This window comes from Pinus tabuliformis, chromosome 2_2 (genome assembly GCF_031772625.1).
Source record: "Pinus tabuliformis cultivar Carrire ecotype Pingquan chromosome 2_2, CPIR1, whole genome shotgun sequence".
NCBI classification, from domain to species: Eukaryota; Viridiplantae; Streptophyta; class Pinopsida; order Pinales; family Pinaceae; genus Pinus; species Pinus tabuliformis.
The window spans coordinates 260,501,540-260,515,905 of NC_142300.1; the positions used below are offsets into that span (position 1 = coordinate 260,501,540).

A 14,366-nucleotide genomic window follows, 5' to 3' on the forward strand; every position below is an offset into this window, starting at 1 on the left:
TTATTACATGTGGGTGGGGGCTGCCCAGCCGACCACCCAAAACGCCTTGAACGCACCCCTGAACGCCTTACAATGTAGTCGGCCTGCTCTTCATATGAGTCGGTCCCATAACCCATCGCTCCATGCTTCAAAGGGTATAAACGTTCCATCGTTTGTTATGTCGTGTGCGCTGGCTCGCCCGTGCGCTCGCGCGCCCGCCCATGTGCAACCTAACTCGCCCTGCGCCCGCCCGCGTGCAGCCTAACTCGCCCCGCGCTCGCCTGCGTGCAACCTAACTCGCCCGTGTACCCGCGCTCGCCCATCATGCCCGCACTCGTCCGTCGTGCGGCCCGACTTGCCCGCGCGCCCGCGTTCGCCCGGCGCCCAACCGTGTGCACGCCCGAGCACCTTACAATAGTTCTGCCATGAAGCATTTAGGCTTGACGAAACCCGGCACAATCTCAATAATAACATCTTGTAAATGGACAAATTATTTTTCCACAAAATTGATATGATAAGTTACCTGTGTGCTAAGGGGATATATTGTTTGAAAATGCTAAGAGGATATATACCAGCACATTTAGAAAGTAAATACCTATTCTTCATTTACGCTTAGGGTGGCCTCTATTTTCTTTATAGGATAATATTCCAAAAAACGCTGATGCTAAGGCACCACGCGTCGTCTTCCTTGGACATCCCAAACTGGTTAGTCTCCTCTGTATCTTTCTAGCATAATATTCCAAAAAATGCTGATGCTAAGCCACCTTGCTCCGTCCTCCCTCGAAATCCCAAACTGCTTTCGTCTCCCACACAGAGATTGTCCAAGGATTCTTGATTTACAGAAGCCACTTCAGTTTGCACAGTTTGCAAATAGAAGAAAATATATCCAGAAGAGTACTCAAATTTGCACATCAGTCAATAATATTTGCAGAGCGACAATGCAGCAACAAGCCGAATCCACCCACATGGAAGAGACATTCGGAGCCAAAGATGTTCCAGAGCTCATGATTGTGTCTGACTTAGATTTAACAATGGTATACCTTCGATGTACATGAATATGTAAATCTGGTACATGGATAATATGAATATGGTCAGTCAATATAGTCTCGTTAAAGAGTGAACTGATTGAAATACGAAGAAAATGATTTATAGATTCTGTGACTTGCAGGTGGACCACGACGACCCATCACACCAATCACTCCTGAATTTCAACAGCTTGTGGGCTGCTGAATATTCACATAATTCAACTCTGGTTTATTCAACAGGTCGTTCTCCTCAAAGATACAGAGAACTTAAACGACAAGTCCCATTGCTGACACCTGCAATAGTTGTTTCATCAGTTGGGACAGAGATTTTCTACGGGAAGTCCCTGGAGCCTGATCCTTCCTGGATCAAGTTACTAGACGAAGGGTGGGATCGAGATATTGTCTTCGAGGAAGCCAAAACGTTTCCTCAACTGAGGTTGCAGGTACACATTTTTTTCTTGTTTTTTTCCCTTCAATTCAATGTTTGTTCTTAATTAGGTTAATGAGTGATTGTTTGCTGTGAAGCCCAAAACCCCCAGAAGATAAGAAATGCTCATCAAATGTTGTCATGGGATTCCAAAAACCCGAAATGTCAAAACGGTGTCCATTGAATGTTATCTCTGAATCCTAAAACCAAATAACGAGAAGGAGAACTACGGTAAGTTTAAGCTTCCAAGTCCCCACATTGTGATAAAAAGCCAAGGTTCCATCTTGTCGTGTAGGTATTTACAACTGAGCCTAATTGGTCTGCTGAGCCTATGCTATTTACAACTGAAATGAGTTCATGGAATTCAAAATTGTCGCACTGTTTGGCAATGGTCATCTTCGAAAAAATGATCTAAATGTAATTAAAATGACAGTGGAATTTGGGTTCGGAACTGCTGGTTGGTAACTGAAATTTATCAAATACATATAGTCTCAGAAATTCTGGCAATTTTGCATTTAATATAAACAAGGTTAGGGAATGTTTTTCCTACTCATAATGGTCAAGACGAGCCCTTGAATAAAATGGAAGGCAAGACAGCTTGTTGTCTTATGGACCACCTACATTGATTTGAAGGTTGAAACACATGCAGGCAAGAAACTGGGTGTGATAGTTAGTGTGGTAGTAGACCTTCTCAAGCACTAATGATATGTGATAATCGAGTCCAGTGTTGTCCATACAGCGCAGGAAACCCAAAAACCCTATAGCCAGCAGAATTTCTCATGGAGTTCTTCCTCTAATGCTAAATGCCACGTGGTCACCTCTATCCCTTAAATAACTAAAGATAACTTGTCAGTGGTGCCATTTCTTCCTATATTAGGCATAAGATGAAATTCAGATCATAGTTGATATAGATTTACTGAGTGTTAAGATAGGCTAATTCTGCATAGACAGTTTGCACCGCACAAGTTCATGCACCCAGGTTGATAATTAATTGTAATGGAATTTATACATATAAATTGACTAACATAGGTCATCATTCATAGTGTTTCTAAGTATATTTTTGCTAGTAAGAAGTTGAAAGCAAAACACAACCATATTCTGGTCCCCATGTGTTGCACGTTGACTACATCTCATGCTTGAGGATATAGGCAATTGACTAACATAGGTCATCAATATCATTCATAGTGTTTCTAAGTATATTTTTGCTAGTAAGAAGTTGAAAGAAAAACACAACCATATTCTGGTCCCCATGTGTTGCACATTGACTACATCTCATGCTTGAGGATATAAGCAAACTAGAGTGGGTTAAGAAGGTTGTAGATCATGCCAAGCAAATTACCAAATGCATCTACAACTATGCGTGGGTTTGAATTTGACGATTAAAAACATAGGGGGTAGGGAGCTTGTTATTCCTTCCATCACCATATTTGCTGCAAACTTACTCACATTTCATGCATGTCTTAATGAATGCCCAGGATATATGCATAAATTTATCACTTTGAAATCAGAAGATAAGAAAGGGAAAAGAGAAATTCTATGAAGCCTCATTATTACACAAGTAATATTCCTTGATACATTTCAAGCTCCCTCTCCCTCAACCTCTCCTTAATTGGTAAGCAAGTGATGAAATGCTACCTCCTCCGGGCTTGATTGATAAAGAAAGAATTGGGGGAGATCAGGAGGTTGAGGGATAATAACGGGGGAGCAGACGAGTGGATGGGAAGCAGGTAAACCAATCAATCTTCAAACACTTGCCTATCATAGCGGCTTCAAATGTTGCATCAGAATTTTCTCATCAATATCGCTTGGCTTGGGCTGGTTCTCCACGTTTACAGGGTGACTTGGGCTCTGGCCTATCCTCTTTTGTATAGGTCTTCCATGGTTAATAAAACTTCATCAAAACACGTAGTCATTTTTCGTCTCATCTTGCTAGCTCCCTGATGCACTGTAGCTTCTCTTTCCCATGCATCCCACGCTTGCTTCTTTAGTTGTTCAATCTCTCATTTCCTAGATGCAGAACTTTAGGAAAATGTTTGCTTTTGTAGATGGAGTAGATCTTAGTGGGCCAACAAGGATGATGAAAAAGATACCAATAGGAAAGCTTTTGAAAGTAGTTTTTGGGCTAAGGTAGAAGAGATTGTCAAGGTTGTTGAGCTCCTTGTTAATGTGTTGTGGATAATGGGTGGGTATAAATTGGCCACAAGTTTCATTTATGATGCCAAAGAGTAGATAAGTGCAGTATTACCCACTTGTTGACGGTGCTGGACCCGCCAACATTCAGGAGATCTCCCTGATATGAAGTCCCAACTAGACCTCACACCGTTTGGAGTAGGAATCCCAGCAGTGGGTGGTAGTGTAATGCCTTGACCGCAATATCGCGCAGAGGAAAGTATGATAACTTTGGGTGAGAGCAAGTGTGTGACCCTGCGGAGAGTCAAGTGCGATGCATGAAGGTTCTAACACATGGAAGGGAAAAGGAAGTGCGCCCCTTAGAAGTCTGTAATAGTATGCAACTTGAAAGGAACACACGAGTGGAATGACATCACAAGCTAAAATGCAGAATAGTCCACAAGTTAAAGTGATGAGTTAATCCAACAACACGCATTCAACCAGATTCATACAAATGCATACAAAGTAGTTCATAAGCATATGCGTAAGTTAAATAACATACATTGCCAATGCAACTAGAATAGTCCAACTACATTAACAACATATGCATGAAAGCGTGCTGACTTTGATATTATTATTATAAGTGAAAGTTCCATCCATACATACACCATTGACGACCACTAGCCCCAATAGTGGAACATTACAGTCAAGAACACCTGCTCCTCCAAAGAAGTATACTCTCTTTACGCTATGGAGAAGTCAAGGCTCTTCACAATACTCCCAAACCTTTTCTAAGCCTAAGCCTAGCCAAAAGCTTGGCTCCCAAAAACCCGTTCTATGAGTTATGAGGTTCTATTTAAGACAAAGGGTGGGGTGACCCTTGACATTCTCTTTTGTGACTCTCTGAATTCCCTCATGACTCTTCAACTTCTTCACTAGATGACACATTACATTACATGATGACTTTTCATATTCCAAAATTGACATTGGAATTTCACTTACAACATACTTACAAATAATATTACGTTTTCCACATGTACCCATATAAGACAAAATAGGCTAGAGACAGCCTAACAAGACACAACACTATGATTCTGGAGTTTGGGGAAAGTCTAGCTTAGCAACATCCACTTGGTGCTTCTCTGTCACATATTGGTGCCAAGTTTGGTACTGTGTGATGGTGTCTTTTTAAAAGCAGAATCTTGCCTCCATGGCATCTGGGTATATGGTCTTGGAACCTGTATCCAACTTGTCTTGACCTTGACAAGACCATCGATGTACTTCTGCATGTTGTGTGTGTTCAAATCCAAGTCTTCCTTGGTGGCCTCTCGTCTTAGCTGCTCCATGTACTCATCAATCTCTAGCCGGACTTGGTTCTTGGGTTTAGCATCAGTGAGGGAACTGATTGATGGGATCCTGTGCTTTCTCACCATGACATCCAAACTATTGTACAACCGCACATATGAGGCCTGTATGCTGTTGATGAATGGGGCGAGCTGCTCATAGTTCTGGATCAACATTCAGACCTTCACTTTCTCCATCTCTGCTTGTGGCTTCATCTTCTTCGCTAAGTCAAGCGGGGCCCCTTTGTACCGCATTGTCCACTCTTGTACATGGGCAATGGCAACATGTATGTTCTTGAGAGTTTGAACAAACTCTTTGCTCCGCTGCTATAGGCCATGCACACAGATAACTGCTTTATGCACGGTGACAAATTCGTCATAGAGCTTTCGCATGGTATCACCAAGTGTTGATACTTCAACAAGTATCGCTGTCCTCATCTCCCCCAATGTGGAAACTGCATTATGCGTTGATGCTCAGAGTTGTTCTGCCTCTTGCTTGGCAGCGTGCAAGTTCTTTGCCAGCTATTCATTCTCGACTATTAGGTACGGAACATTTGAGTTTTTTGCTCCTGCATTGGCCAAGCTGGCTTGGGCAATGGCAGTTGGATGCTTCTTGGTGTTTGACACTATCACCCTTTCCTTGATGAATGTAGGTGATGCGTGATCATTTGAAAAGTGCTTCCTCCGCGCCTGTACAATCTTCTTCTACAACTCGTCAAATGATAGATTGTACACATCCATGACCGGATTATCATCAAGGAGAACAACATCTCCTTGCTCACTTGGGACTGGTTCTGACACTGGAGGCGGTGAAAACTAAGAGATGACCTGTGGTGCTCGGCATAAGGTCAGTGTCTTCATTCTGTGGCCCCTGTTCCAACTCCATGTTTGTCACTTCAATCAATTGCTTAATTTGCTAAGCAAGCTCCCGACTCGGCCTCTGTTAACCCTCTTCCTCAGTTGCTGGCTATTCCGGCTCATCAACCTGTATCAACGCTGTTTCCTCTGTCATCGCGCCTTGCCTTTGTTCTTCTCCCTGTTTATGCTTCTCTTCTCTTTCTCTCCTCCTCAACTCTTGTTCTTCCTTCAACTTCTTCTCCGTCTCCTGCAGCTTCAGTTATGCTTCCTGCAACCTCTGCTTTTCTCTCTTCCTTTGCTCTGCTCTCTTCATCCGCTGCTCCCTCTTTGCTTCCGCTGCCAAATTTGCCTTCTCCAAGATAGGATCTGCCTTCATCTTGTAGCTTTGCTCTCCCTTTGGGTTCTCAACAACCTTCCTCTTTCCCTTGTCCTTCACTGGATTACTGCCTTCTACTGCTGTCTGTAGAGCAGCCTTCTAAGTTCTCGCTATACTGACTGGCTCATTGAGTTTGGAGGCATTGTAGTAGTACCTCCAAGGTTCCTCTTCTGACCAATGAAATGTCCCGTGGATCCATGGAAAGTACACTCTCGCACAGTGGTCCTTGCAAATATCATGGGGATCATACGGATTAAAGTCCCTAGTGCCGAACTCGAATTTCACTATGTCTTTACCCTCGACGTCTTGCATCTTTCAAGCTCTTAATCTCGTATAATCCGATCCGCAAAGGAAGAGTGGGCCATGACGCTTTCTTCTTCGTATGCAGTCTTGCTGACAAATCTGTAGCGAGGTGGTATGAAACTTCTTGCATGATTAGCTTGTCAATGGCATACCTTGGTAGAACATGCAGAGGCTTCTCTCCGCCAAACACTCTGATGAAGGTGCCACCTGGTGAGGCATACCAATCTGCAATGTTTACTATTACCTCCATTGCTTCTCGGGACATGCAAGGTGGATCTTGCTCAAAGATAAGCTTGTACAACGGGATGATAAAATGGTCAGTTAGCCTTGCCATCACTCCTCGATAGCTGTAGTTGGAAAGCAACTTGCAATAGATGTTGATGATAGTCTCTTTTGGTGTCCATGTCCAGCTCATGCCAGGGAACTACTACTGGGCACAAATTGCATCCAGTAAGTATGCGGACATGTAAAACCTTGCTTGCTCATTCTTGGGCAGATTCTGAGCCTTAGCCACATGGGTCTTCAATTGATGAGCCAACAAATCCGACTAGTTGAATGACTTCCCATCATTCACCAACTGGTCCAGTAAGACCACCCACCCTTTAGGAAAGGTTTCTGTTTTCTCTTGACCATATATTCTGCAGGCAAAGATGATCAAGAACTGGTAAGCCTTCCTGAGGGACTTCGTCTTGTAAACATGGGTAGGTGTCTGTCTAAACTTCGACGACTCTTTCACCCAACACTTGACAATATCTCTAGTGTTCACATAGCTATGGGTGGCATAGAAGAGTGAGTCCATGTGCTTCACTGGCTCGGGCAAGTGATACATCTGCTGAAAGTTCTCTGCCCTGAAGGTGGCAAGATCTCTCCTGCTAGCACTGCTCAATGTCATAGTCTGTTCATCCGTGTGTGAGACAATCCAGCTGATGATGTCCGCACATGGGAAGGCGGGGTACCTGCATGCAACCTTGTATAACCCTGACCGCTGGATGCTAAGATAAACCTGCTGGTCCTCTAAGTCTTCCTTGAAGTCCTCTGCAAAAGTGTCTTTGGTTTGCTACCATGTGCATGTTGTAGGTTTCTCAGTGAACAACTGAGTATCTGCATATACTGGGAAATCCACTGATATCTGCTCAACTGCTTCCCCAATTCTGCTCTCGGCGATTTCCTCTGATGTAGCTCTCTTGGATGCCATGTTAACTGTAATTGCTAGAGAGGTGCTCAACAACTGCTGTACCTATGGGACAGAGAGGACACTCATGGCAAGCAAATGTCAGCTAAAAACAAAACAAATTCAAGACAAGATCAACCAGCAAGTTGGGCTCATGATGGGAAGGATTGCATAGTTGTGACTGACAGGGGCCACTAGCTAACTGTGGGAACTGTGCATTGCGCAGTCCCAACAATGAGTCGGGAAGCTTGGTGACTGGAACTGCGCAGTTTAGTTTGGGCCAAGGCCAGCAGAGACTGTGCATTGTGTAGTCTCAGTGGCCAAGCTGGGAGGTTGGCTCCTGGAACTGCGTAGTGCGCAGTTGGAGCCAGCCTAGGCCAAGCTCTGCACAATTCCAGAAGCCAAGGCAGGGGCCTTGAGCTCCCATATTGTGTAGTGTAAGCAGTGAAGTGTGAGATCTGGGAAAGGGGATCCAGATCTGCCCAAGGGGAGTGTGAAAAACAAGCAGATCTAGAAGATAGTGTGACGCTAAGTGCATATTTGATTAAGTGTTGTTGCATGCATGTGAAAAAAGTGCAGGAATTGATTAAACTGTAGGAAAACGAAGCATATGTGGAGAGTCGTCGCAACGGCGACCATTGTTGCAAAAACAAGAAAACTAATGCGACACTTGGGAAAGACAATCTAAAACTTGAAACAACACTTCTACAAGCTAAAACAAGTTAAAGAGTTAGCAATCGTGCAAAGAAACAAGTGCAACAACACTCTCACAAGCTAAACAACAAAAAGCGACAGAAAAAGTGGCAAAAGACGAGAAAAACAAAACTCACTCGGTCGCACCGAAGGCTCCTTGATCTCCTCGGGAATGCTAGAGCTCCAAGATCGAGTGTGCAAATGAGCTCTAGTAGCGTCGATTAAATAGATTTGCTCAAGTTAGGGTTTATGATGCACATGCCTAAAATCAAGGAAAAAGCAACACTCGGCAGTTTCTAAAAATAACACAAGTGCCTCCTTCGGGTTACTAAAAATAGATTCCTATTTTTTGGGGATGTTTTTTTTGCTTTTTTTTTTGTCTTTTCGGGAAAAACTGCCATGCATTGCCCAGAAAGATTGTGGAGTTCTGAGAAGGACTGGGAAACTCTCTGGCTCATGCATTGCACAGTTTCTGAGCACAGTGGGGTCTGCGCAATTTCTAGGCTCAGTGGCTCTGGGTTGCCTCTCATGTCTGTGCAATTTCCTAGCTCAAGGCTGGCTGCCATTCAGTACTACGCATTTTCTGAGCTCAAGGCTCATTGCAGTTAGGACTATGCAATTCCCAACAGCAAGGCCAATTGCCCTCAAGAATTGCGCAGTTCTTTGAGGCAAGCCCAAAACTGTTAAGGGACCAAGTCAGGAGATCGACTTGTGGGTTAGAAAATGAACTAAGTGAGCAAACACAAGCCAAGATGAAAAGAATAAGGCTCAGTCGAAGCACAAGTACCTGGATTAGTGCAAGATGAGTTGCTGTGGTTTAGAAGGAAGGCTCCAAAATTGAAGCATAGGCAAAATTTTGGAGGGTGGTTGTAGCCACTACAACGCCACCAAAAGTGGGTAACCCCTAGGAGAAATGTTTTCACCCCTTTGGTCAGCCAACCATGCTAGTAGCCCCATGATGATCCACAAATGGCTTTACTTTAGAGCTCTCCACCTATGCTCCAGTAAGTGGTCTCTCTGGGAAACCCCTAGGAGAAAAATTTTCACCCCTTTGGTCAGCCAACCATGTTAGTAGCCCCATGATGATCCATAGATGGCTTTAATTTAGAGCTCTCCACCTCTGCTTTGGTAACTACTCTCTCCCATCTAGCATACATTTTGAATGAAGGTGGGTCGTCTATCTAAAAGTGCACTAATTGTTTTTGTAATCACGTGCTTTCATTTGATGTTAGGGCATTCTAAAATGGATCATAAGACAAGCTGGATGATTGACCGCCCTTTTTTGTACCCTTGTTCCCATATGTCACTTGGGAGATTATCCTTTGCCCTTAGTCCAATGTGACCTCCAGGGGGGCCCTTTTCTTCCACTAGTTAGGAAGGGCATGAATATGAGGCCTTGATCGATATATCATGCCAAAGGTAATCCACACTTTCCATCTCTCCCTTATATTCACTTACATTCTTTGGGTTGATTACCATTGGTCATAGGGACTAGCACTCTATATCTACATCTTTGAGTCAGGGCTTGGAAACTTTGCCCTAAGAGGTTGATGTAATTAAAAGAAAGTTAAAAGCGTATGAAGCCACAAATGAAAGAAAATGAAAAATGCAATGTTCCACCAAGTTTTAGGGATGGAGGGATGAGTTAAGGCTCAAAAGTTAAAGCTAAAAATGAACAATGGACAATGAAGCAATGTTATCAGAGCCAAATTGTAATTGAACTGGTTGACCCCAAAACTAGGATCAGGAAAAAAAAAACCAAACCAAAAAACCATTCAACCAAAAAAATACATAAATATTCAAATTTTGAGAAAAAATACGTAAATATTCATGTGCATCCATATTAATCCAAACCTTTATATACAAATATGCAAAGTTTCTCATATATATATCGGAAGGGTGCATATAACCAAAATAACACCAAGTGCATTCCATATTTGAACCAAAAATACATTAACGAAGAGGTTCTAGATGTTATCTATAGTCCAAAAAATTCATGTTAGAACAAATACCTATACATCATCAAAATCATTGCATGTATTGGGATCATCATCATTAATATCACCCTCTAAGCATTAAAATAAGATAGAAAAAACTTAACATGTCAAGTTGAGATTTTGTTTGAGTGATAGTTACAATTTTACTAGGGTCATGACAAAGAAGTTCAAGGGCTTGATGCTCTTTATTGAATGCTAGTTCTATGTTCTCGTACATGAAATAATCCAATGGAAACATTGCTATCCCCCAAATTCTAAAGTCCTGAAAACTGTCAAGTCTGTTGAATTTTGAGTGAGATCTAAAATTCTACTTTCTCCATATGAAATCCAATGAGGTCAAAACCGCTCTCAAATGTTTTGAGTCTATTAATGGTAATGTTAAAAATTTAAGTAAAATGATGAAAATGAAAGATAAAGGAGAATGTCACTTTTACTTAATTACATAGCATTACCATTAATTTAACATTATTGTGAAGGAGAATTTAACATTACCATTAATTGCATAGCATTAGTATGGCCCTAGGGTTGAATATTAGGCTTCCCCACTTATAAATTATTTTTTTGAAGCAAAATTAAGGGGGGATGCCTAACCCTTTTTGAGAGGGGACACCCATAAGCACACCCTCTGAGGAAATGCATACCCCACATTGGGGAAACATTTCCCCTATGTCTACTCGAGTTTCCCCAAAAGGGGAACATGGGGAAACATTTCCCTAGGTGTCCCTCCGTCCTGGGTGCATGGGAAACATGGGGAGTGCGTACCTCGCCATAGGGGATGTGTCCCCATGGAACACTAGAAAAATGCAAAAGATGGTTGGGACAAGTAATAAGCATGTGGGCAAAATCCTAGCATGAGCCCTACTCCATCATTAGCTATCACCTCATTCCTTAACATTTAATGTTCTATCTAAATAAAAGTACTTTTGATTGTCCCAACCTGAATGAGTGATGAAATACTACATCTTTAAGGGGTATTGGAAAAGCATAAAGTAGGTTGGTTACCTAAGCTATGCAACAAAGAGAAGAAAAACATTAAAGTAAAAAGTGCACCAGAGGGGTGGAAAAAGTAGGGTGAGGAAGGGGGTAACTCACGCCTTCACGATTGCTCCCTGTTATCAAGACGTTGAACCTTGTTTACTTGATACCATGGCAATGGGATCTTCTGTGAAGGCTTTCCCACTCCATGACCACATTTATCATATGCATCTATGGATTGATGGGCCTACATAGGAAATGCCCCTCCCCTTAGGGGTTGGAAGTACCTAATAGGCCCAATTGCATAATCATCCCTAACAGAAGTGTGGTAACTTGCCTACAAATCATAAGCTAGAAAGACATTTGAAGATGAGGTTTGTGTGAAGTGTTTTCATGTCCCTAACATTGGATATGGTCCACTATGATACTTTAATGGTTTTTTTCCATAATGATGTGAATCTCACTTGATCTTGAGGGTATGTTTTAGGTGGTTTCATATAGATGCATTGACACATCTTGGTGATTGTAAGCAATAGCATGAGCGTATTTCTGGATAAAGCAATTGAACTTTTTTATGTGACTTTCAACATTAATAGCATCGTTCCCTTCGAAGAGAGGCAACTTACTCATAGCGGATTCATTTGGAAAATCATGTGGATATCCCTGAATGTTGGTGAAGTTGCAAGGCCTGTAGAAGTCACCCATGATGTCTTGATTTATAGGATGGTTGATGAAAAGAAAATGGAGATCAAGGAGAGCTTCCTGTCCGAGAAAATTTAAATGATCTCTAGAATGTAATTTGTTTAACCGGGCTCTTAGAACCTTTTTAGGATCGGGAGCGAGGTTAACCAAGCTACCAGGATTTCTTCTAGAGTACGTTCTTGTGAATGGATGAAAAAGTGGAGTCGCCACCCAAACAGGAAACCAACCTAAATGTCCAGGTGCTAATGGTGTGAATGAACAAGATGAGAAGATTAGTGAGAGAACAAAAGATAAGGTGATGAGAAGATGAAGAATGATGAAAGATAAGCGCCAAAAAATGTTGTGGTGTTGACGGCACAAGGAATGAAGAAAGATTGAAAGATTGAGAAATTGTTGTAAACCCCGGGAACGAAAAAATCTATCCCCGACAACGACGCCAAAAAATGTTGTCACTCGGATTGTACAAGCACTGTGACAACCACTCAGGGCGGGGGCTGTCACTTTGATCCCCGCGCACTTCGTTCTAGTTGTCTCCCAACAATAGGCTATGGGGGGTAGTCCCTATGGAAATGAGGTGAAGGAAAACAAGTCAGGAACCAACTTGTTTGGGAGACGTGGATGAGTGGCCTAGATACGTGGTAGAATTTAGCAAGATTAATGATGATATTAGATTTTAAATACGAGACCAGTGCCTTATGGAGTCACAATTCTTGCTTATTACAAATTTAGATCAAGTAACCGGATGGACACCATCTGCTTAATATGATAGACTAACCTATATGAAGTGCAATCCTTAAGATCTAAGTATGATGCAAGGATCTTGGTAAATTTTGTATTTGATGCCTAGTCTAAGTTGAACCTCTTCCTTAACTGTTTTGAGAAACAATCTTTAGAGTAGGTTGTGAGATGGAAGCCAACGGGAAGCAAGCAGTGGCCTGATTAACAATACCTCCCCCTGTGTTCCAACCACCGAGTGCCTCTGACATTGTAGAGACTGTGGCTTTGACGACTGCAATGTCACTGTGTTAACCACTAAGAAGTGGCGAATCCCTCAAACTAATTGGAAAAAGGGTTGCCCTAGGAGTCTATCAACCAAGCTTATGCTTGGAGATAAGTTATTAATGCAAACTAAGTCCTAGGATGCTAATGCAATGATTATGAGTGAAATTATCTTGAATTAAGATAGGTTTATGTTACTTGAACACTTAATGTGAATTATCTTAAAGCAAGAGTACTTAACAATGATGAGATAACAATCTTAAACAAGATACACGCTTAAAGATACAAGTTCAAGCTTCAACTATAGATTAATCCACAAGATGATAACAATTGAAAGAAACTAGAACACTTATCCACAAGATGCAAATCAAAGCTACTCAAGAGTATTCTCATGCTAGTACCACAATGCCAATTAGATCTTAGATGCTTAAGTTAACTTTATTCATCAACAAGATTAGACTCAGATTTTTGAGTGTTTTCAAGTGCAAACTTAGACAATTCTTATGGCCAAGATGAGATAAGAAAATTTTAGATTTCCAATGACTCAGATCAGCAATAATACTTCAGAAATTTCAGAACTCACTAGTGTTATGACAGCAGTAAGAGATTCACTTTAGATCATGAAATTTACCAAGCATGTGAAACAAATTTTTTTCCAATGATTAACACATATATTTATGATTTTGACCCACTTTAAGATGAAGTATTTTGTGATAAATCAAATCTGAAGTAACTTATTACAGCAGTAAATAAATCAGCAGATCAGTAAGCTAATGATGCTACAACAAGTGCCCAATATTCCCAAAATTAGGAAAAATTTGCCAAAACTAAAAACTTAACTTTTTGAGCCATTTTAGATGTGCCATTTAGAAAATTGCAGATCTGATATGTTCAGTTATGCGGTAAATTCCAGCAAACATAAATTTAGATCGAGGCGACATAACCAATGTCTGAGTGGCCAAAATTTAGGAAAATTTAAATTTTGCAATTTTGAGTTATTTTGACCAATTTAAATGTGATTTTAGGGCTATTATATCACTATTATAACTGCTATAATAAAATAGAGGTAAAATGTACAGTGATGTGTGGTTTAACGGTAAGTCACTTGGGCTATGCCCGGGCAGACCGAAGTTCAAATCTCATTGAGTACATTTAGCAGCCTGCTGTGGTGGCGGCTAGAGGGGCGGATTCCCCTTTCCCGTTGAGTCTGCTCTTGCCAAAATCATAGGAACTTAGTATAACTGATTTGCAGGTGATTGGTTATGCTCTTGGTGTTATAGTGGCAGCATCCAGGTTTGATCTTGGGTCTCTCCTAGATTAGGCTAGACAGTTACCGATTCACCATGTGGTATAAAAAAAATAAAATAAAATAGAGGTAAAATGAGGGTTTACAGAGCAAACCCTAGGCT

The 14,366-nt window shown here is 41.7% G+C and overlaps 1 protein-coding gene across 4 annotated transcripts in view; it reads left to right on the forward strand.

The window, feature by feature from the left end:
* Nucleotides 1-601: 601 nt before the first annotated feature.
* Nucleotides 602-14,366, forward strand: part of LOC149192294 (putative sucrose-phosphatase 2) — a 389,696-nt gene continuing 375,931 nt past the window's right edge. For 2 of the 4 annotated variants that reach the window (XR_016254345.1, XM_089404529.1), the window contains exons 1-2: nt 610-1,013; nt 1,148-1,447. Coding sequence is in view for 3 of the 4 variants with exons in the window: in XM_089404529.1 (XP_089260655.1) it covers nt 726-1,013; nt 1,148-1,447 (588 nt within the window). In the remaining variant the exon portion in view is untranslated. Of the gene's footprint in view, nt 1,014-1,147; nt 1,448-14,366 lie in introns of all 4 variants that reach the window. The other 2 variants (XM_089404531.1, XM_089404530.1) reach the window with 2 other exon arrangements.